Source organism: Pelobates fuscus, chromosome 2 (assembly GCF_036172605.1).
Source record: "Pelobates fuscus isolate aPelFus1 chromosome 2, aPelFus1.pri, whole genome shotgun sequence".
NCBI classification, from domain to species: domain Eukaryota; kingdom Metazoa; phylum Chordata; class Amphibia; order Anura; family Pelobatidae; genus Pelobates; species Pelobates fuscus.
This window is the reverse complement of record NC_086318.1, coordinates 78,779,888-78,804,384: the sequence shown is the minus strand read 5'-3', so window position 1 is coordinate 78,804,384 and position 24,497 is coordinate 78,779,888. Positions and strand designations below refer to the sequence as shown.

Genomic DNA, 24,497 nt, shown 5'->3' with positions numbered 1-24,497 from the left:
CTCCCCAGGCTGAGATTGTTTGTTTTTTCCCCAAACAAAAAAAATGGTCCTAGCATGAAGTAAAACAACTGGATGAGTGCAGCCATGTCATTTTATAAAAAATCCAGTTTCTATTGAAATTTAAACTTATGAAGTGACAAAGGGGAAACTCTTAACTCAAAGAACTACAGCAAACTAAAGTGTTTTAGGGGTGTTCCTTTAACATTTCAACTTGTTTCAATTCTCAATTTTAACCACAATATTTCAAGTTCAATATCCACTTTGCACTGTACTCAAATAAGGAATGCAAAGTTTTAGCTCCCAAGACAGGGTCCTCTGTACCCTTTGTACTGGTATGTTTACATTGTACGGTCTGTATTCCTCAAATTGTACAGCTCTGTACAATTATGCTGTATAAATACTAAACATAAAAGGTCTTTAGTCCACCTCAGCCATGTCACAAATGCATAGCACCCAAAAACGAGGAGGTATAAATGTGGGACACATGTCCATGAGGGGAAAACCCATCCAGAAATCACTTGGGAATAGGACTTAGACTAACGTGCATCCTTGCAATGCTTAGCAGCATATGTACTGGCCAGGTTTGTACAGAGCAACTTTAAAGCTCTTGCTTTGTGTGGCTAGTGATGCACACATTGCACTTTTTGTGGACCGAGTCTCTGCTGACCCCTGAAGCAGGGCACCAAAATGCAAACAGGACAGAACGACAAGTGCCCAAAATCAAAACTATCCTGACAAATCCAAGAGATTATGGAGGAGTTAGATTTGCATATATCCCAAATCACAATTAACTTGGAGATGAGCTCTGATGGTGAACGTTCATATTTCTACATTGAAACAGAATCCCAATAATCGAAGTTAGCTTCCAAAGATAAGCTGATGGTTAACTGTTGGATTTGCCATTGCGCTCACATGTATGAAGACAGCTGTATGCATTTCTTACCCGTACATACTCGTCCAGGTTGTGAATGGTGACAGGAACATCCTTTCCTCCTTTTTTTAACTCAATATTTGGGAAGCCAGGCAATGTAAAATCCAATCCCAGATCTTCAACAGAGCAGCCGTTCATATTCAGACTCTCAAGTGCAAATTGCAGACTCTCTTTGGTCTGTGAAGAGTTAAGATTTGTATCACTAATAAACCACAATAATGTTACAATGATAAAGTAGAGTAGTTTAATGGGTGTTAGTGGAACAAAAACAAAAAAAAAATACGGTAACATACAAATATAGTGTGTCCCAAAACAAATGTATACACAGATGTACAGATATGATTTCCCCTCCCTCCACTCCCCCCCAAAATGACCGTTGTGGTCCAGGCACTGCTGCTAATCCAAAGCAGTGTGACAAAGTATATGCAGAGCTGCACACGATTGTCCTATTGTGTTTTATACCCCACCTCCTACAAACATTAAGCTCGTTTGAGTAGGGTACTCTTTAACCCATCGTTCCTGTAAGTTTTCTTGTAATTGTCCTATTTATAGTTAAATCCCCACCGCTTAGAATATTGTAAAGCGCTACAGAATCTGTTGGCGCTATATAAATGACAAAAATAATAATCAGAGGAGAGAAATTTCCAGTGTGTTGATCAGCCAATTGATTGGAGCTTTATATTTAAAGCCTGGAATGAGCAGGCTTTATGCAACCAAACGTGTATATTATTTACCTTCTTTCCATAAACTGCCATTTGTATTTACGAGTTCAGATCAACTAAATACATAGTGAAAGGTTGCATTTACCTTTAGAACCATTCATGCAAACGTGTAAAATAAAAAGTCAAACTCTCTAACCTGTGCTTTATCCTGTTCTAGCCTCCTTTTCTGCCTCACAATATCCTCCAGGTGATAAACAGATTTGGCCACAACAGGATCAATGTTAAGTAAGTCGTGCGAAGCAAGGGAGCTTTCCTGCCGTAACATCCACTTATAGAAAGGGAGCCCAAGAGGAATGTCCACCTGCGGGGATAATACATTTCTAAAAGGTTGTACACAGTCAAGATTGTAATATCAAAATGTAGGGAGCACATAATTCTAACAAGTTTGTGATTTAACAAGACAAAAAAAAAAAAGAAAATGTACAAAATTTAAAAAAAAGTGTTCTTCCAATTTTTAAACCCACTTTCTTTGGTTTTCTTTTTTTAAATGAAAGATCTATGTGCAGATTTCAAGTTTGTTTTGTTTCTCTTAACTTCTGTTGACTCCTTTTTCCTTCGCATTTCTATTAGAAAAGAAAGGCAGTGCTAGTATTTACCATGACGTACTAACTGAACACCAGTGTAAAACCATGGGGGATTCATTTTTTGCAAAGATACATTGAGATTTCTCTCGTTTTCAAGTATGTCCTGGGTCCACAAAACATTGCACTGAACACCAGAGGAAAACCATGGGGTTTAATTTTCTGCAATTTAAAGGACCACTATAGTGCCAGGAAAACACACTTGTTTTCCTTGCACTATAGTGCCTTTAGGGTGCCCCCACACTCAGGGTCCCCCTCCCGCCCGGCTCTGGAAAGGTGAAAAGGGGTAAAAAACTTACCTTTTTACAGCGCTGGGCGGGGAGCTCTCTGCCTCCGATCCGCCCCGTCCCGTCCCGTCGGCTGAATGCGCACGCGCGGCAAGAGCTGCGCGCGCATTCAGCCGGTCTCATAGGAAACCATTATCAATGCTTTCCTATGGACGCTTGCGTGCTCTCACTGATTTTCACAGTGAGAATCACGCAAGCGCCTCTAGCGGCTGTCAGTGAGACAGCCACTAGAGGATTTGGGGGAAGGCTTAACCAATTTATAAACATAGCAGTTTCTCTAACTGCGATGTTTATAAAAAAAAAAAAATGGGTTAACCCTAGCTGGACCTGGCACCCAGACCACTTCATTAAGCTGAAGTGGTCTTGGTGCCTAGAGTGGTCCTTTAAGCATGTCTTACTTCATAATAATTGAAAGTTTTAAGGCCTATAGCAAGCTCTTCATCCAGACAGAAATGCTAGAGCTTGTAACTCACTATATATACATACACATATATACATACATACACAGATACACAAAAGGAGTGACAAGTAAAGATACTTAAAGGATCACTATAGGGTCAGGAACACAAACATGTATTCCTGATCCTATAGTGTTAAAACCACCAGCTAGCCTCCCTGGACACCTCATGCCTCCATAAATGTAGCATCTTTATGGTCTCTTTGCATACAGATGGAGAGCTTACATATTTGCTAGTTCTCTGAATGTCTTCAATTACATTCCAATTCGAGACCAAGATACAATGTTGCAAAATAAATAAATAAATAAATAAATAAAAGGCCATCTCTCCACAAAGTACTAAAAACTGATTGAGCATTGCCTATAGTTATGAGCTGTTAATATGAAAATCAGGTTGATGAAATGCTTTTATTCATTAAAAAAAGTCAAATGCAATATAATTGTAAATAAGAACATAAACTCTGCTTCCTCCATTGTGCACACTTACTGAATGACAACAGCTCAGTGTTAGTCCATTACTTGGCAATAAGATAAAGGTAATAAAAGTGCTTACGACGATTTCACACTTTCAGTAAAGAATATAGTACAATAAAAACCAAACACTTATTAACCTACTTTGTGTAATTTAGAAAGTTAATTTAAGGCAAATCCAAAAAGCAAGTGTCCACGTGTAATAGAGTAGTTTAACAAATGCTTACAGAGGTTGGAATGATCGGGATAATTAACACATTTTATAGAATGTAGGTTTATTCTTTCAGATCTGCATTTAAAAGAAATGATATCCTAATCTGTGCAAGCATTTTTTAACACCGCTGGTAATATTTCTTGATTATGTGTGTACACTGCCTCTTTTTAGGTTTGCTATAAAATAGTCTTAAATGAGTAAACAAAAATCTGTAGTCCTAACTACTGGAAATCCTGACAATGTTGTTTTCCCGACTTATATGGTTTCCTGAAAGGCTTTTAAAGACTTCTGAAATTTGAATGCCTAAATTATCTTGCGCCAGAATTACCATAGAACAAGTTGTCACTAAAAATAAAGTTCAAGTAATTACTTATGTTTTTACATATAAATACAGGTCTCACCAGTCTGAAGTCCATGATTGCTTTAGCCATAAGTTTGCCAAGGAACCGAAACTTCATCTTGACCTTAGCAATATGTGCTGGCTTTGCTGTCCTGCCAAAAGGAAGAGCGAACAGACCTTGCAGACTGTGAATATACTTGGTCCCTTCTTGGTTTCCTGAAAATGATTAAAAATAATTACACACATGAATCTGTACATCACGAATGTGCATTATACAGCAGCAGATGGCTCAGCTTACAGTATATACTTCATGGATTTCCTAATTACTAATTAACCCCTTAAGGACCAAACTTCTGGAATAAAAGGGAATCATGACATGTCACACATGTCATGTGTCCTTAAGGGGTTAAAGGGACACTAAGCACCAAAACAACTTCAGCTTAATTAAGTAGATTCTGTGTGCAGATCATGCCCCTGCAGTCTCACTGCTCTATTACCTGCCATTTAAGAGTTAAGGGAACACTACAGGCACCCAGCCCATGTAATCTCAAAGTCTTTTAAATCCTTGAAATGGCCTAGTATTTTGGCGGGCATGCACACCAGCCTCCGAATGGTTCCCTACACGGAAGCTTTGAATTAGCGGAGATCAATTATAATGGAGCAGGGCCCTCCACCCTCTGTTCCTGTACGTCCAGTTGTCTGGTTACAATTACGTCTGTTAGTCCACCCATTGTAGAGCGCTACGGAATCTGATGGCGCTATACAAATAATAATAATAATAATAATAATAATAATAATAATCTCAGTCAGGGATGTGAAAAGGCAGCATGAAGACCAGCTCACTGCAAGTTTCTTTTAAACCCAGCAATGGGGACACTATATAGCATTAGAAATATTCCTAAAGTTATAGTGGTCCTTTAAATAACTTGTTTCTGTTGATGCAGCCGAGGAACATTGTTGGCTTAATGGTCGGTGTTGCGTATAATACAGCTACAGCAAAGAACTTCAACTTGGACTATAACAGGCTCTACAACTGGTCTTTTTTGTGAAAGCAGTTACTTTAATTCTAAGCATTATGTGTGCAGTTATTGATCCATAGAAGGTAGAGTTTTCTGAAGGCTGTAAATCACCCTTTTAAACACGGCAAGATCGTAGAGTTTATACATCTAATTACAATTTATATATGAAAGCACTTATCACCACGGTTATATATAGTAATCAGCAGCAACACCGTAAAGTATTTTGTCAAGCTGCCTTAATTAAAAAAAAAAATTAAAACCATCAAGAAAGATAGGATACCTTTTGGATTAGGAAGTGTTATTTCTTCACCTCTCCACAAGCCGAGGTCAGCTTTTTGTAATTCCTGAGATACAAGTGCATAAAACTCCAAAGTGGGCCCTAATCCTGTCCCAACCTGTGATGGATGAAGAAAGGGAATTGTAATAACACATCACACCATAACACAATCAACACAGTTCGATTTCGACTAATTGTGCCTTAATAGCTTAAAGCAGAACAGTAAACCTCCCGCCATCATTAGTACTACATAACAGAAAATCTTATGAAATACAAATAAAGAAAAAAAAAAAAATTAAAAAAATTAAAAATAAAGTGTCACGTTTCATTAAAAACCCAAATACTGCGAGGCACAGGTAAGTATAACTCCCCTTCCTCTGCGACCACCGGACACCCGGCAGAGCAATAGCCATCTGGGGTCTTCGCAAATTATGGTAAAAAGGCCACTTTAATATACACACGTAAGGCTCCCTGTATAGATCTGGTGAATTCCATAACAAAGGTAAAATAAATAAAACACTCACTTCATTTTCATACTGGATCTCCAACATGGCCCGGGAGCTCCCTAGATCTTGCATCACAGACTCTGCCTGCTTTAGAAGCTCATCTCTGTTCACAGTGCGCTGAGGAAACCGAAGGAGATTCGTAAATAAACCCTTTCCTAATACATATGTGTTCTGTCCTTTCCTAGGTTTAACAGATCTTTCACTTGCTCAACACACTAGTAATACGTTTAACCCCTTAAGGACCAAATTTCTGGAATAAAAGGGAACCATGACATGTCATGTGCCCTTAAGGGGTTAAAGTGCTAAATAATAGGTTGTATACACAATTGCATTATTTCCTTTTTCTCCTGTGAAAATTGTGTGATAATTTTTTTTCTTCTTTCATTTTCAGGAGGCTTTGTTGTTTAGATGTGGCTAATGTCATAATTCCTGCAATAATCAAGGGATCTGAATGCCATTTAATAACTATTGGAGGGCATTATTGTCCTTCCTTAAAGGGACACTCCAGGCACCCAGACCACTTCTGCCCATTGGAGTGGTCTGGGTGCCAACTCCCACTACTCTTAACCCTGCAAGTGTAATTATTGCGTTTTTTTTTTATAAACTGCAATAATTACCTTGCAGGTTTAACTCCACCTCTAGTGGGTGTCTTCTAGACAGCCACTAGAGGGCACTTGTGTCCCTAGCACAGGAAACCTGTGCTAGAGCGTCGCTGGACGTCCTCACGCTGTGTGAGGACCTCCAGCGTCGCTCATTTCCCCATAGGAAAGCATTCAAAAGCATTGTCAATGCTTTCCTATGGGGAGCTCTAATGCGCATGTGCGGCATTGCCGCGCATGCGCATTAGGTCTCCCCGGCCAGTGGGCGGGATCAGCGGCAGCGGAGGAAGAAGCAGCGACGTGGGACATAGTCGCTGCCTCTGGTAAGTGACTAAAGGGGTTTTCACCCTCAGCAACCGGGGATTGGGGGGGGGAAGGGAGAGGGGACTTTCAGTGCTAGGAAAACGGATTGTTTTCCTGGCACTGGAGTTTCCCTTTAAGTGTTAAGAGGGAAGAGTAGCTTAACCCCTTAAGGACCAAACTTCAGGAATAAAAGGGAATCATGACATGTCACACACGTCATGTGTCCTTAAGGGGTTAAGGGGTTAAAAGTACTGTATAATCTAAGTGGGGAAAATAACAGAACCCCTTTATAACAGAGATGGAGGAAGACCCAAAAAAAGGGTAAAGAAAGAATACTTAAAGGACAAGTTTGGGCACCATAACAACTTAATTGAAATTAGGTTGTTATGGTGGCAGAATGTCAATGATGCTGGCTCACTTTTAGGGTTCAACAATCAGAAAGGTATTAACACTCAAGTCTGTGTTCCTGAGCAGTATAGTTTTGCCCTCCCTGTCCTTCCGCTATACTAAACCTTAGATAGGGATGCCACTTCTTGGCTTAGTTGACAATGTAAGCTCATATATATCATATATCCATATCTATATATCTCTACATCTACATCTACATATACATATGGTATTAAGCCTGATTGGCTTAGAGCAGTCATAAAAACTGAATATATATATACCCAAAGGTGAGCCAGCACCAGGGACCTAACACCAAAATAACTTCATGTCAATTAATTTGTTATATAGTGTTCGGAGCGTTCCTTTTATAGGTGGATAATCCTTCCTAATGTCCGTTAAATTTGTCTTCCCTAATATAAAGCCACTCCAACAATTCACCATATTCCATCATAATAATAATAAAAAAAAAAAATAAAAATAAAATAGGGTTCTTAGAACAATGACCAAAACTACACCGATTACCAACTGGCTAGAAAGAACCTGGAATATCCATTAAAGAGTATATCTTCGCTTTACTAGTAAACTACCTTTTTCCTGTCCAGTCTTGGGGCAACTCTGCTGTCCTGAGAGTCAGACTGGTTGATCTCTGGGTTAGTGTCCAGCAGTCTCTGCATAGCCCTGTCTCTATCAAATGCGGTTACATAGAACAACATTTGCCGAGTGTCAAACGGGAAGAAAAATGGACTGAAAAAAAAAAAAAAAAAAGGCATAAATCATGCTGAAATGATTACATTTTGGGAGAAATTAAATAGTAGGTCGACACCAAGAGCAAAAAAAAACCAAAAAAATATCACTTTAACATGCATTTTAGCACTCTGAATGTTAACCCAAAAAGCTTTATTCCACCCATTGTTAAAATACAGGAGCAAAATTAATATCGTGAAAGCCAAAATCAGATAATTTGCATTTTTAGAGGAGAAAAAAAAAAAAAAAGTATACTGCTATTCTATTAGATCGAAATTATATAAAGACGTTCGCTAGTGGTACGATGTTAAATAAAGTTAAGTTAGGCATTTAACAGAAATATTGATTCTTCAATATAAAATGAATGGAAACTATACATATGGAAGCATTGTGTCTGTAATAAGTCATACTAGGCTATCTCAGCAGGAAAAAATATACTTTGTAAACTTACCAGGTTTTACCAAGTTCTGTTAACCAGGTAGGAATGTTTCCTGTCATTATGACCAAAGGGTCCTGCAGCTGCCTGTTGGCCTTTGCAGTTAACTTGCTGTTGATAAACTCACTCGTGGGAACTATCTCTTTGCAAACTGCATTCTAGAAGGAAAATCCAAAATGAAAGTTTAGTTTCTGGTGAATGGTCATTGTGCAGATTATGGTAGCATGTTTTAAATTTGCAAGTTCTAAACTACCCGCAGTCCTCAAAGTTACTTGCAACGAAACCATAAAAAAACAAAGCATGACAAAGTTCAGGCTTTCCTCCCAAAGCATGGAGGGAGTAATTGCACGCATGCAAGGATGCTCGATGTTGCCCTGTGTGAATGTCAGGGTGTATTTGTGCAGAGATTGTGTATGCAGGGGTGAATGTGTAGGATGACTGTGCATAAGCACTTATGAGAAAGCAATTATGTACATGCATAAAGAGTGTGTAAATAGGGAGTGCATGGCGTAATGGTCCTATCCCAAGTAACTGTCTACACACATGGACAGTGTCCTCTAGATGAATTGGGGTCAGTGACATGTAATCAATAGGGAAAGACCTATTGAGATGGTTTTCAATATTGCTTGCCTTGCAAATATGCACACAAAAATAATTAATTATGTGAGTCTTATAAGAAAACCTTACTCAATGAGAAGTCACAGAATAATACAAAACATGCTGGAGGTATCAAGTTCATTAACAGGACTTACATCATACAAGTAATACCAATATCTACTGATGGCGTGCAGAACCCGCAGCAAGATCACCACATCTAAGGATGGGTCATCAAATGTGATATTATCAGGAGGTACTGAGATGAGGTACATTTCTAAGGGGTTTGCAACTTTCGGACATATTCCATCTGCAAAAAGATATCAGAACCAAGGTTAATACTGATTCACGGGGGGGAGAATACCTTTAATGAAGGTAAACCATACAGTTTTTTAGCAAACTGTTTAACACAAGAGCAGTAGGTAGTTTGTCAGACTAACAAAATTGGTTTAAACCAAGACTGAACCTTCTAATCCAAAATGTAATCCTTACCCATCCTCCACCAGTCCAGGTGACCAGTAATTAATGTTCAAAAATACAAAAATAATTTAATGTGACATTTCTACTAGAAAATCTAACAAATAAGAAAATTTTATCGAAGACATCTCAAAGCACATACATACCGTGCCACAGCTCATCGTGCTTCTTAGAATTCCTTGGAGACGTTTTAGTTGGTGCAGTTTGGGCTCGACCACGCTTTCCCCCCACTGTGTCCTTTGTGCTCTCCTCTTCTTCTCTTACAGGCTTGTACCTAACAACATCCACATTTTAGCACAAGTTTAAAGTATCTTGTGAATAAGTCTGTTTTAAAACAGTCACTCCAAATCATAAAACAATATAGACATTCACCATATTGTGTGAGTCTTTGTCCAGATGCCAGCCCTGCCAAGGGGGTTACTCTCATCGTCTGTGGACTCTCGCTCCTCTTCTGTCTGTATACTGTATTGCCGAACAGCCTGATACACAGTCATATTGTAAGGAAGCAAGTGATCTCCAATGTAGAACTGTAGCCGGTGCCGTACGTTTCCTGAATTTAAGAACTGAGCAGCCTTAAGGATGGGATTAGAAAGGACAGGAGTTAGAAGAGGCATACATATTCCAGTCTCTACTTACTGAGAGGAGTGGAATTTAGAAGCCTCAACTTTACGGACATGGATTTTAAACAACATAGACAGGAAATTACAGAGTCAGTCATCTGGTGAAAAAGGAAAGGTATGTAACAGTTAAGTCACTAAGACAACATTTGCTATAATCATAATTAAACCACCTTGTGTTGCGAATAGAAACATGAAAGGCCACGCATATTCACACAGCTCATAGAGCTCTTGAGGGAAGGGGGGAGGGGGGGGAACAAAACAAAAAACAAAACTAGACAACCCTTGATTTAGTTCTGATCATTTTAAAACCTGTTCACATGAGTAATGAATTTACAATGAACATTGGCTTCATGTGGAACAGTGGGCATTCAAGAAACAGTTGAAATAATCTGTTACCACTGCACAGTGGAATGCTGGGAGAAGGCAAGCAAATCACACATGACGATTAGCTGCAAATATCTCAAGCTATTTTTTTTAGAACAGCTTATAATATGCATTAAAGTAAAATGGTACAAAACATCAGCTCATGTAATATTGGCACAAGGACAAAAAGTGTTCAGCAGCAATGGCAATTTACATATACTGCCTGGTATTTGCAGTGTGGTTAAACTACAGTCTTAATATGGTCTACAGACCAATGCAATAAACATTGTGCTGACTGTGCCATTTCACCAAATTTGCTAAATATGTGAAATTCAAATTCAACCGAGACAGAAGAAACATCTAGCTTCTGGGATTGATGTGAAAATGGGATCTTTCAGACCTGCCGCGCAAAAGCTTTTATTTTTATTAATTTATTTCTAATTGCCTTACGTGTCACATCTCAAAAATGGAAAACATTTAAAGACACATATATAATCCTCATACCAGTGACTCATCAATCTCTTCATCTGAGCCATCATCATCACTATCCTCATCATCTTCTCTCACTCTGCCATAACCTGGAAAGCAAAAAAATTAAAAATCTCTCAGTAAGAACATGGCATATCAAAGCATTTGAAAAACAATGGTTTACTCTGTGACCACAAAACAAATAAGACATCTCACCCACAAAAAAACAAAACACTAACACACAAAAGAAAGCTATACCAACAGTGTATGAATTAACGGTTTGTTGCATTGGTAATTTTGTATCATATTTACCTCTGACCACTAAATATCTCTCAATTGCTTGTACAAGAGCTAAGGGATCTATTTTAACAGGTCCTCCTTTCCACTGCTTAACATTCGTACATTCTGGGTGTCTCTGTAGCTGGCACTTCAGCTGATGAGTATTGAAAAACTTCAGTGCTTGGGATCCTCTGGAGAAAAGCAGAAAAAGACTAGGTTAATTTGTTTATTCGAATGTTAACACTGCACAGAATTTAGAAGTGACATAAAATGAGGCACAACAGCAAGCCCCCCCCTCCCCCCCCCAAAAAAAATCTAGAAGAGACCCTGTCAGATCCACAAGTTTTTTTGCTCTGCCAGAAACCTGTCCAAAAATAATTGTACTGCAAGTGTGCTGCCAGATAAAACAGAGTCATGTCAGTTAGATGTGTGTGCTCCAGTCTGTGGAGCAGTTAAAGAGAATGTTTGGAAAGCACTGTTCCTTTAGCCCCCTTAGGGACAGCGTGTGTGCTATGCCATCCTCGGGGACCCCGCTCTAAAGGCCGGCGGGCGGCATAGTATGTCCCCGCTGTCTAGGGGACTTACATGCTCACCGGCGATCGCGATGGGGGTGGGGAGAACTTACCTGGCATCCCAGGGAGTCCCCCTGCTGCTGATCCGGCCCTCCTGGGCATGTGATCACGAGGTCCTTGCGAGGACCTCACGATCACATGGACAGAATAGCCGGCCATAGCAGTGCCAGAAGAGGGAGTGCCTGGAATGACATGTAGTCACCTTGCTACCTGTAAAAAGTTACATAATGGTATGCCAGCATGGGGGTAATTCTCATTCCAGGGCTACCATACGGTCTCAAAGGCAACGTAACCAATCTGGCGAATTTCAATGTGAAAAAACTGGAAAATGTAACATGCTATATTTGACCTTGTAACGTCTCCCAAAACACCATAAAACCTGTACATAGTGGGTACTGTTTTACATGTGAGACATCGTGGAATACAAAATGTATATTTTATTGCATTAAAAGCAAACAGTATTATGACATTCACAGTTAAAATGTCATGCAAAACAAACTATAAAATAATCTTAATTTATCACATTACGGTTGACAGACAGTCAAATTCCAAGTTTTGTTTACGTTTTATTTTGAGCAAAACATGTACATTTGACTCCGTCCTTAAGGGGTTAATGTGCCCTTAAAATTGGCATGTGGAACTTGAGAAAATCCTTTGAACTTTGTTCTGCAAGATTACTATCAAGGTCATTCACGAAAGGGTGAGTGGTCAAAAAATCAAAATGATTTTGCAATTTAAAGTCACAACAGCCGGCCTGAAAATAGCCAAATCAGAGCACCAATTTTGCACTAAAATTATACATTTCAGGAAATCCAAACTTGCCAGTGCCAGTGTACTTTCAGCATTAATCACTAAAGTGCACCAGGCATTTTTAAACAATGGCAAAAGTAGTAGTTTGGAAAAGGACTGCCTGATTGCATTTCTGATAAAAGTAGAAGTGGTCTTCTTGAATGGATTCATAGGAATGTATATTATTATAAGACATACCACTCAAATATGGATTTTTTTTTTATATAAAAACTGCACCCAGCACGTGGCCTCTATTTACATAAAGTTTGATGTGCTAATAAGCAATTGGCTCAAACAAGTACTGAAGCAAGTATGCCATTTATATTCAAGCGAAAGAAGAAAGGAAAAAAACAAAACAAAAAAAACATGCAGCCACAACATTTGAAATACCAAGGATACAAAGATGTTCCTCTGATCATATCAAAGGAGAACTCAAAGACTTGTATAATGTGCCGAGAATGCAGCTTTCTTTCAAGCAAAACCTAATTTTCATTATTATAAATATCATTTATATTTAAGAGCACTTTAATATGCTGCGCGGATGGATGAGGGATTTGGAGACTTTGGATATTTGAAATGGAAATTGTGCTCTGCTCTGGCCGGATGGCTCTGTCAAAGTTGGGCAGTTTAAAATAAAATAATAATAAATCAAAAATTAAAACAAAAAATGTATAATACAAGAGCAAAGTTATTTCACTCGAAGCATTTTATTTCTCCAAGATTCTTACCGGCTTCCTGTCCCATTTCCGCTTGGAAAATCATGCACTTTGACTGGAAACTGCTCCATCTGACTTAGACAGTTGTTCATCTTATGGATCAGTGACAATAAGTTGCCATTTTCTGTTGGTTCCAGTCTTCCAAGTGGCTCTTCTCCAGGCAACTGTGATGAAAAATTAGTTCATGACTTTTATAGATCATTCCTTTTATAGGAAAATTCCAATATGCATCTGAATTATTTTTTTCACAAAAAAAAAAAAAGTTTACAGCACTAAAATTCTGTTGGCTGAATACCCCAATATTATTCTATTAGAAATGTATGTTGTGGGCGGGCGGGGCTTGACCGCCATGCTAGACGGACTTCGTGTGAGCTTCCGGCAAAATTATAGAACCAAGCAAAATAAAGCAACTCGACCCTTAAGCAATCGAGACAACTCCAGTTGGAGACAATCAGTGACACATTTGTAGGCATTTAGCCGCTCGAGTGGTGGTTTTACCCCGTTGCAGCTCTGAGGCCTACCTGTGGGGGCAGCTAGGGAGAAACGGCCGGTCTCCCTGCTGAGCATCCTGCCAGGGCGAGGAGAGGTGAAGGGGCCCCCCGTTCCCATCCTGCCGGTGAGGGACATCCCGGTACTCACTCTTCAACTCGTCAAACTAAAGGGACAGCTGCAACACAGCAACAGCCCCTGCACTCTGAGGCCTCCCGTACAGTCACCACTAAAATGGCAGACACGCCATGTGATGGCAGTCTGGAGATATCGATGAGGCACCTGGACGAAATCTTCACCAAGCTTTGGCTCAAACTTGCTGACAGGCACAAGAATCGTGTGAAAGAGGAGCAGGGCGACAGCCCACTGCAAGGCTCATCTCCTGATACTTACCGTTCCACGCGTGACCTCGCAGGGCAAACAATCTCCAAACCGTGCTGCTTGCACCTGCGGCGGAGAGCCGACCGGCCCTCTGGAACTTACTGGAGACACAAGACGACCAAACACTCATCACCGCAACATCGGGCAGAGAGCCACAAGGGGGAGCTCCCTGATGCACATCACGCACCTCCAGAGGGAGAAACCTCAAGACCCAGCAAACACTGAACCGCACCGGCACACCAGTATCGGAGACACACACAGCCGGACAAGTGTGAACCGTATTCCCACTCAAGCCCGCAGCAGACGGAGTGGCAAACTACGGATTACTGGGACTTTCACTAGCCAAGGAGGTTGGAGGGCGAGGCTTGGGATAGGGTGAACTTTTCAGTTAATCAGTATTTCAGTTCCTGTCTTGCATTTATTTCAAGCATTCCATTACATGTGACTGACATGCATTAACCCCTGCTTGGATTGTTAGCACAATATACTCCTTGCACTTAACTACCTATGCAGTGCTGATGGCATCTAGGAGGTCAGGGCGATAGGTCCTAGCACAAATAATAATGTCTATACTGTATAAGCCTTATGTCCTTATCTTCCATGACCTGCTATCACTCCTCTCATAAATAACACTGTCATATTTCATGTACCAGATTAATGCTTAAAAAGGGACTGTGTGTGTTATCTTTAGCTTCAAACTGAATCTGGGCTAATCTATCAGACCTCAGCAACATTAACTCTCCAAATGCCATTGCAGAGTGCACCAACTGTTACCTGTTACCCAACATCTAGTCTCAATGTAATGTTCGCCAAAAAAAAAGTGCTGTTAAATTGATTGCCATGATGCTGTACAACAAGTTTTATTCCACGGTTTGTACCCGCTATCATGACGTTACAAGTGTTTATGTTAAATCTAAGCACTGCAAAAATAAATATAAAAGAAATTTACGTTGTGTGTAAATAAAATGCAAAAAAATACCGAGCAAATATACGCACATGATATTTTATAGACTGGGCAAACAATGTTTGAAAATGTTACAGGAACACTATAGGGTCAGGAATACAAACCTGTATTCCTAACCCTATAATGTTAAAAACACTATTTAGCTACCCGCCCACCCTTTCCCCCCATTAAATAGGATAAAAACTCACCTTTATTCCAGCGCCATGCAGGTCTACTGCACGGGCCCCAACCACCTTTTTTCCTATAGGAAGGTATTGGATTGGCTGAGATAGCCCATTGTGATGATCTCAGCATGGAGGTGGATCAAGGGGCAGAGACAAAAGCCATGCTGGCCAATCAGCATCTCCCAATAGAGATGCTTTGAATCAATGTATCTCTATTGGGACTGTTCAACGTATCCATGTAGATCACTGTGCAGCGCTGACCCAGGAGGCACATCTAGTGGCAGTCTAAGTGACTGTCACTGGAGATGTCCCTAGTAATGCCTGCAGGGACATACTATACTCTCCAAAACAACTACATTAAGCGGTTATTGTTCAGGTGACTATAGTGTCCCTTTAAAAGAACTGTGCAGAATTTTTTTAATTTTTTTAATCTGGATGCCATTCCACTCAATGGTCTTCAACATTGAACATTTAGATCATCTATTTCCATGCCGACAGTGAATGAACAGCATCATTTTTGTTTTTTCATCACAGTATTGAAACACTTACAGGAGAACCATAAAAAACGTGCAGGAACCTCTTGAGACGAATGTCACGGCTTACTATGTCTTTTTCACTTTTTGATGTGAGATACAATAGCAGCTGTTTCACAAACCCACTGTGCTGGATTTCAAATGAAGACACATCAGACTCTGACACTATGCTTCGTATTTCTACAAGGCATTCAACTCCACCATCCACCTAAGAGAAGAATGCAAACATTGTGAAAAGTGAGAATGTGAAACAAACAGAAGCAAGAAAGGAGGAGCAGGTAGAATAATAGAAGCTGGGGAAGGGGAAGAAACATTAGGAATCAGCAGACTCATTGGCGTTTAACAAAGAGCATTGACTCTCTTCAGCACGCAAAGACCAATGTAGGGAGAAACGATCGGGGTCTTTTAGATTTGAGTGTTACACACAGCTCATCGGTTAGTCAGAAGGGAAACAATTAAAAAAAAAAAAAAAAAATTATATATAATATATATATATATATATATATATATATAATTTCATACATATAATTTCTAAAGTTTAAAGGTTTATTTGAAACAGACAACAGAACTGAAAAAAGTCAACCAAAACATCAGAGATTAAAATAATGTCCAATTTGTCTTTTGATCTACAATTGAGCAAAAAAAAATATTCACTTTAAAGAATAAGGGTGAGAGGAAAAAAAAACAAACCAAAAAAAAACCCACAGTGCTCCATTTTGTTTACTCCTCATTCTGAAGAATTAGGTTAATGATTTTCTGAGGTAGATTAGCAACTTGTTTGTCTGTTCTTATAGTATGCAAAACGTACCTGGAGATTGAGCTGTTCTGTGGCATTGCAAAGTCTTTGTAGCACATTAAGAGCAGGATTACTCCCATCCATGTTCTCAGAGTTAAAATATCGTTCCACAAACTTGTGAGCCTGCTCCTTTATCCATCCACGGATTCTCTCTCTTTAAAATGAAAACAAGAAGAAAAATAAAATAAAAATGAAATCTAGTTGTATCAGAGAATACATACAAGTGGAAAGCATTTCAAAAAATGGATTTGAAAGTGCAACTATCTTCCAAACTTGATAGATGTAAAGAAAATATACCAAGACCACAGTGAGAGACCTGTATAGGCAATACCCTTTATATCTCGAATTGTCAAAATGTAAAGTTTAAAGAAACTGAGGAAATGACCAATACCTAAAACGGTCTTACCTGTTGTTGGAGATGGTATCCTTGGAAGCTGTCCTTGCCAATCCACTGACCCCTGCTGTACGTGCAGGCTCAATATTGTTGCTGTTAGATTGCGTGCTTAGCCTGCCCCAGGTCTTTGGATTTAAGCTGGACAGGAATGAGGATTTTGGGGACTGTGTGGTTGTGGGACTTTTTGCTGAACAGCAGGAGGGAGGGGGAAAGAAGTCAGTGGCTAAATACAAAAAAAAGGAAGAAATAACCTATAATTGAAAGCATTCTCACATACAGGCATGCAACTGACTAGTAAAAGTTAAAGCTTCTGTAATTCCAGAAAGACTTAAAGCAATAGTTAATATGCTTGTTGCTAAAGCACAGAAGTCATAATATATGTGACATTAACATTCAAACATGTGTACAAATACAGAATTAAACTTTGTGCTATGACCAAACTATAAGAAGTCTTGCTGAAGTAGATATTTTTCATTAAATGGTTATTTAAAATGAGACTAGTCACCAAAACCACTTTAGCTTAATGAATTGGTTTTAGTGTACAGATCATGCCCCTGCAGTCTCACTGCACAATTCTCTGCCATTTAGGAGTTAACCCCTTTGTTTATGTAGTCCCTGTGGCTTCCTAAACACTTCTGTATTGAGTCAACTAATGTTTACATTTCCTTTATTGCAAATTCTATTTAATTAGACTATCTCCAGCTCTGTTAATAGCTTGCTAGACCCTGCAGGAGCCTCCTGTGTTAAAGTTCATTTTATAGAGCAGGAAATAAAAAAAAATAAAAAAATAAATAAAAACTTTTAAAGAAAGTTGCATCTGAGTGAAAATGAAATCATTTTGTTTTCATGCAGGCTGTGTCAGTTACAGGCAAGGGAGGTGTGGCTAGGGCTGCATAAACAGAAACAAAGTGCAGGGGCATGAGCTATACACATTATGCCAAAGTTGTTATGGTGCGTGGAATGTTCCTTTGAACATTGATATTTACAGCGATCAGAGCAAAGAGGATAGACAAAACATTTGTTATTAGACTGGTTGCACAACTTTAATTTCCATGACTTGAGATAGAAATATTTTATTCCCCAAAACCCAATGAAAATTAATTGGGCTGAATATAATACATTTCGGAAAGGGTATATTTAGCGAATTGCACCCTATGTTTTTTAATACATACCGTAGCTAAACAATATTTACAGTGAAAAAAAAATACCTATATAAAAATAGAAGAGCAACTGGTGTTAAAGAGTATAGTTATGTTAGTGTTCCTTTGTTATTTAAAAAAAAAAAAAAAAAAAGGCAAAAAAAAAAAATCTCTTTACGCTCAATACCACATTGAAATTCTATTTTCTGCTCTGAAAGTACTGTTGTATATGATGCAATTCCTTTCGCTCGTAGTCAAGTAGCTGGCTTTCAACTGCATAATGGCAACAGAGTTTGTGGACCTAGTAAGGTTTCTTGGAGTTGCTCTTTATCGAACGTATGGGATTTAGTGCAGGAGTTTTACAGAAATTAGAGGTATTGGTCACTTCTTTGGCGACCGCTCCTTGCACATTCTGCACAGCATGGGATTGTTGTGCAGGATATAAAAGGAAAATTATACTTTTATTTAATTTCATTTTTTACGCTTTCTTGCATAATAGTCAAAGAAGGAAGAGTGAAATCCTGTCTCGAGTGCAGATTTAAATTGTTTCAGGTTGTTTCAGAAATATCACCTTGATTGTCTACTTTGTCTTCATCACGAGGTGGGGAACACTTTGGCCTCCTCGGACCACGTTTTGGCAGTCTTTTCCTCTTCAAAACATCACTCAGCCGTCTAAAGTCGTGAAAGCAAAGTGTTAAAATAAAACCCTCCTGATTGGTGGGAGCAGTCATTGCACTATTGCCATCGATTTCTTTGGCTTACAGGTTAAAAAGAATTACAGTGAAAAATATATTGTGCTAATTTGGTTGACGAGGTGCTAACTTAATGTTGCTTATAACATTTGTACAGTGTTGATGCAGTAAGCGCACCAGTGGGTATTTTCCAACTCAATCAAGAAGATTTTCACTCACCCTTGTGGACTAAGGTCAAGGGAATCATCCCGGTGTTGTAGGCTGGGTGACCCAAGGTCAGCAGCTGCACTTCCAGCTACAGTGCTTATGGTCGTTGTGCTGCTCAGAGAGCCAGAGCCATTTGTGCAAACCTTTGGTGGACTTGTTAACAGAGTTTCTGACTCAGCCAAATTTTTTACTTGGTGCATTACACCTGTGGCAGGGAGAAAACAAAAATGTGTCCCGTTTACCTTACTGATAGAAAAGAGGCTAATCACCTCAACATATGGCAAACAAATAAATGCGCAACATTCATGCAGAAAAGGTACTATAGAGAAGCGTTGTCTGGCAAACATACATATATAGTAATTTATATAAATATATGGCTAATGAAAGAAACCGTGCAACTATTTCATCAACGTCAATGTTAAGACAAACCTGAAACTGAAATATTGGGTTATCAACAATAAATAAGTAGTAAAATCACGTACCTTCCCTTCTGAAGTACACACTGAAAATATCAGGTAGCTTCTGCATTAAAATCTCTGCCATTTGAAGAGCTCCTACTACAATTTTGAGATCCTGACTTGACAGCATTGACGCAATGTGACTAGAAAAAAAAAAAAAAAAAAAAATTAGGCTAAAATATTTGTGCTTGATATTTCTGGAACTCTATGCATAAACACACTTAACAGTACTCAAAAATGGCTGGTAGACCAAGCAAAATGCATCTCTCCTACATACAATCTGATGATTCCCCATCCACACAGCTGCTGCCTAACAATGGCAGTCTTACAAATATCAGCCCAAACAATACCTGGACACTGCGTGGTTCTTCAACACATCTTTCAGGAGCTCAGCATCCGCAAAATAAATTATCCTAAGAATTGCTCTAAGGCACTTGTGTCTAACGGCAGGCCCGGCGGAAGAGCTGTACACCTCATACAGCACACCAAATAAGGTCTTAATAAAAGACTTGGCAAGCTCAGGGTCCTCTTTCATCAGCTGCGCTCTGGCATCATCCCTTTTTAGTTCAGAATGTCCACCTATAGGAGGCAGAAGAAAAGATTATGGATTACTTATTTTAAGAGATTCATGGAATCCTCGGAATTACTGCACATCAGCAAAACAGCTGTCGAGTAAACCTGCCGGAACCAAATACATGCAGAGAACACCATTTGTTAAGAAGAGGGACATCGCAATATTATGAGAGATCACTGCGCTGCGTGCCATTGCTTATATTACAGCTTCCTTTATTTCCAGAAGACCAAGTGCACAGGGAATAGATTTTTAATATACAATCAAGGTTAGTTTGTTGTATTCATTCCCCTACCATACATTTGCACCACTCCCCTTATTCGTGTACTAAAAGTAGTTTTTTTTTTAGTGTTATCTGCATCATTTAAATTAAATGAATACATTAATGAATTCAATGCAACCGACTTTATAAAAAGAGCTTGTGAATGAATATGGCTTAACCAATCTCCTTTTTAAATTACTGAAGATACCAGGTGTCAACTAAATAGATTTAACATTGTTTGGTGCAGATTTTTTTTGCAACTTATCTATTACTGATAAGCATCATAATAAAAACCTATGCATTACAAGCACATTTAATAATGCAAAAGGCTTAAAGTGTTTTTGGGTATTGGCCTGAAAAAAATTTAAGGGGAAATATTAGGTTTGAAAATCCATGAGCACCAACACTAATTTTCTGTTTTCCTCTGCCTTGCAAAACGTCCAAACTGATGCTAGTGGATCAAGCTTGGGTGATTTAACCACGGCCAAGCAACTCATCAAAAACAGACATAAGTGAACGTGGTTATCAACTGCATATACACATACAAAACACACACATGGGAAAAAATAAATATCTAATCAAATTAAACCCATAAAGAAATAAATATATCTACTGGATGATTTTCACCCTCCAAAATGAAAAATAATATATATCATAGTAAGAGATTAAATGCAAAAGTGGAATACTTACTAGTGTTAGCATTGGCTAATGGATTAGGTTTTCTCTGAATGGCGCGTGCAGTTCCGGTATCCTCGTTGATTTGCTGCATAGAATTAAAATCAATAGTATAAACACGCCCCAGTGTAGACAAACTTATTTCATCCTCACCAACCTGATGGGCTGCCTGAGAACACAGATATAAAACAGAGAGATAATCCTTGAATAGAAACACCAAGACTTTGTCACGCAGAATGTTAGACTGTGTTTTGTCCTCTCTGGGTTACCAATACTATGCTATATACATGCCAATCTACCCAATGGGTCATACCATTAAAGTGTTTTGTGAAATCAAACGAAGAAATATGTGCCTGTGAATTCAGGTTAGCAACCATATTATACAATTCAAAAAAAAAACAAACAAACAAAAAAAAAAAAAACGCAATATTATAAATAATGGCACAAGCAGCTCTAAGATGCTTTAAAATAATTCCTGGTAAAATAACTGCAACAGAATTCTCAACTCGAATGGTTGATTAAATTAATTGGTAGATTAAATGAAATGGCCCTGAGACACAAAAAGTAAATAAAACTCCATGGCGACACAGGCAAGAGAGAAATGGCAACACTGTTATGAAATTCTTTCATATCTGCTGTGCTGGTCTCCATAGAGTTTCAGTAGCCAAGCACAATATGCCTTAGCTGCCCTAATAAGTTGGGGCTACTGAACAGTGGGAGACATTTCCCAATGGGCAAGAGTTAGGCCACTTCTAGAGACTTGGCAAACACCATAACACAGGGCCTTTTTCTTAGAAAACTTACCATATTAATGATATATATATATATATCATTAATATGGTAAGTTTTCTAAGAAAAAGGCCTCTCTTGTATGTGTGTGTGTGTATATATATATATATATATATATATATATATATATATACACACACACACATACACACATATACACACACATACACACATACAAGATAGGATAATCTCAGGCATGAAAGTAATAAACTAATTTTCATAATCTAGGCTCTGGTAATTGGCACCCATATAGGACAACACATTGCCTAACGGTCATAAGTAATGCTAATCTACACAGATGTTAAAATACAGCTGTTTGTGTAAAATAGGGGGAGATCTCTGTTGTAAAGATAAAAAGGGGCAAAGTTCTAAAGATGAAGAAATCAACATGAAAACATTACTACAAATTCCATTGGAATATCTTCAATTTTAGGGTGTTGCACCAATTCTTTTTTTTAATGATGCTTTGACAAATCTGATGTTTGAAGAACATGACAGCAAGGACATCACATATGTAGGAAGAAATGTATACAAAGCTAAACAATGCATGTATGCATCTACCCATAGACAGCCAACAGGTATGATTAAGGGGGAGGGGGCAACCAAGCCAAACAGATACAGCAAATTACAGACGTGCAAAATCTAAAAATAACCAAACTACATAACAGCATACCTAAACATGATGTAATGCATCATTCAGTATGAGGTGTGGTTCAGTAAATGTACATGTTGTACTAGAAATGTTGCAATCTTATGTCAGTTATTAAAATTATATACATTATTCACAATTTTTTTTTCTCTTTTTTCAAGTGTCTTTAGTAAAATTATAATCTAAATGAGAATGAATATAGAAACCACCTTTAATATTTCTACAATAGAGATAAAGGTGTATAACATGTACGATTATAACACACACACACTCTAAATCTCTAGGTTAAGTTCAATTCTGAAAGATGTAGAGTACAAAAGGACATTAAATCACTGATGATAAAACTGCTACCTCGATAATGCGGCTATCTATTCGGCTGTATGGGTGCCAAAGACCACGATCATCTCTCCATTGCCAGATAGCTCCATCAGTGTTTTGGGCATTACCCTTCTTTAACATTGTATCAACAGCAAATATTCCTTCTTTCGGTAAGCACGGCATCAGTTCACTGAAATGGCAAAAGCAGCAGTTAGATTCTGTTCTAAATATCCCAAACAGCAGAGTCTTTCAGTTGCAAATAACCCAAGCTAAGAGATCCAACAATACTTGATATAACAAGCAACAGAGTCTCCCTGACAGCCAATAGAGGCCGCTTCCACGATTCTCAGTGTGAAAATCACTGAAAGGATGCCGACTTCCATATCAAAAGCACTGAGTAATGCTTTCCCCTAAGCGCGGTTTGAATGCACGCGTGGCTCTGGCCGCGCATTCAGAGCGGACGTCGGCAGCGCCAAGGGAGCACGGTGCTGGATTAAGGCAAGTAGCTGAAGGGGTTTTAACTGATGGAGGGGAGGGACCGAATAACCCTACAGTGCTACTTTAAGCTTTCCCTATAAGTTTCCTATAAAGCACGAGGACATTCAGTGTTTCACAAACTTAAACTCCAAGAAACTGCAGGAAGTGCCTCTAGTGGCTGTCTGGTAGACAGCGACTAAAGGCAGTCTTAACCCGGCAATATAAACATTACAGCTTCTCTGAAACTGAAAGGTTTTACATTGCAGGGTTAAGGGGACAGGAACACTGCACCAAGACAAATTCAATGAGATGAAATGGTCTGGGTGCCTTTAGTGTTCCTTTCTAAAATCCACCAGCCACAAAACAGTAACTTCTGGTCACAAATATTGTAAGACAGCACAGGCGGCAACATTCTGCCATCATAATTGCAAGACATCACAGGCAGCTGATTAAAGGCACAAACATTGCAAGAGCACAGTTCAGCAACACCACACAAAGACCAATGCAAGGCAGGACAGACCGCAGCATCAGGTAGCATTGCAACCTCCTCCCATCATAACAGCACAAAACTGTAGTCTATCGTCCTTGCATAAAATATAGCACAGCCAGCAATGGGAGGACACAATCATTCCAAAAACAGCACAGGGACAGTGAGACCAAAACACACACAATGGCATATGCAGCACAATAATTTCTTCCTTAATCAATTGAAGAAAAAAAATAATTAACAAAGAATTCACCATTGTAAAAAAGTACGATATTTAAATATACACTAAGTAACAATATGGAGTAAATCAACGAGGGGACTATGAAGAAAGCTTACATGTTATTCTTAAAAATACTTTAAGATTAATGGATCTAAAATCCAAACATCTTGAATTCTTTCCAAGGACGACTGACATATTGATAATGAAGAATTCATGCCTCTACAAGTCTTCCACTTATCACCCGTAAAGAGGGTAGAGGGTTATAAATGTACAATAACTGATCTGAAAGCATTTATTGCTGGAGAGTATGCTGGGGTACCCTACCAAATGTAGAAATACATTCCATAGGTATCGGTGACCTCCAAGAAACAAGTTATTTTTGGGGAATATTAATGAACAGTAAGAAAATAGTCCTGTACTATACATACCATATAAGTGATGTTAACTCGTATAGCTCTTGTGGACTTCGAGGGACCAGATCAATCTGCTCCAGGCAGCTGCCATTTGAAGCCCCACATAAAAGGAAATGCAAGGTCTCCGCAATATCTAAAAACGAGAACAACCAATGTGTTAAGTACAAAAATTTTTGAAACGTAATGCTACTGAATAAAACCGTTGTGGACCTAGATTTGCTTTCATTCTAATGGTAAAAATAAAATACCCAAAAAGACCTTAACGTT

General features: G+C 38.8%; 1 protein-coding gene across 15 annotated transcripts in view; it reads right to left on the bottom strand.

Moving 5' to 3' along the window:
- TRIP12 (thyroid hormone receptor interactor 12) overlaps positions 1-24,497 on the bottom strand; it is a 103,611-nt gene that overhangs the window by 4,916 nt on the left and 74,198 nt on the right. For 8 of the 15 annotated variants that reach the window (XM_063442289.1, XM_063442286.1, XM_063442293.1 and 5 more), the window contains 23 exons: positions 24,246-24,363; positions 22,667-22,823; positions 20,893-21,046; positions 19,720-19,948; positions 19,394-19,512; positions 18,924-19,116; positions 18,584-18,684; positions 16,886-17,096; positions 16,492-16,633; positions 15,700-15,891; positions 13,165-13,316; positions 11,109-11,266; positions 10,833-10,906; positions 9,718-9,917; positions 9,492-9,619; positions 9,027-9,178; positions 8,290-8,432; positions 7,682-7,838; positions 5,824-5,922; positions 5,303-5,417; positions 4,065-4,219; positions 1,790-1,954; positions 944-1,108 (listed from right to left, as the gene is read on the bottom strand). In XM_063442289.1, the coding sequence (XP_063298359.1) occupies positions 944-1,108; positions 1,790-1,954; positions 4,065-4,219; positions 5,303-5,417; positions 5,824-5,922; positions 7,682-7,838; positions 8,290-8,432; positions 9,027-9,178; positions 9,492-9,619; positions 9,718-9,917; positions 10,833-10,906; positions 11,109-11,266; positions 13,165-13,316; positions 15,700-15,891; positions 16,492-16,633; positions 16,886-17,096; positions 18,584-18,684; positions 18,924-19,116; positions 19,394-19,512; positions 19,720-19,948; positions 20,893-21,046; positions 22,667-22,823; positions 24,246-24,363 (3,479 nt within the window). The remainder of the gene's footprint in view (positions 1-943; positions 1,109-1,789; positions 1,955-4,064; positions 4,220-5,302; positions 5,418-5,823; positions 5,923-7,681; positions 7,839-8,289; positions 8,433-9,026; positions 9,179-9,491; positions 9,620-9,717; positions 9,918-10,832; positions 10,907-11,108; positions 11,267-13,164; positions 13,317-15,699; positions 15,892-16,491; positions 16,634-16,885; positions 17,097-18,583; positions 18,685-18,923; positions 19,117-19,393; positions 19,513-19,719; positions 19,949-20,892; positions 21,047-22,666; positions 22,824-24,245; positions 24,364-24,497) is intronic. The other 7 variants (XM_063442292.1, XM_063442296.1, XM_063442300.1 and 4 more) reach the window with 3 other exon arrangements.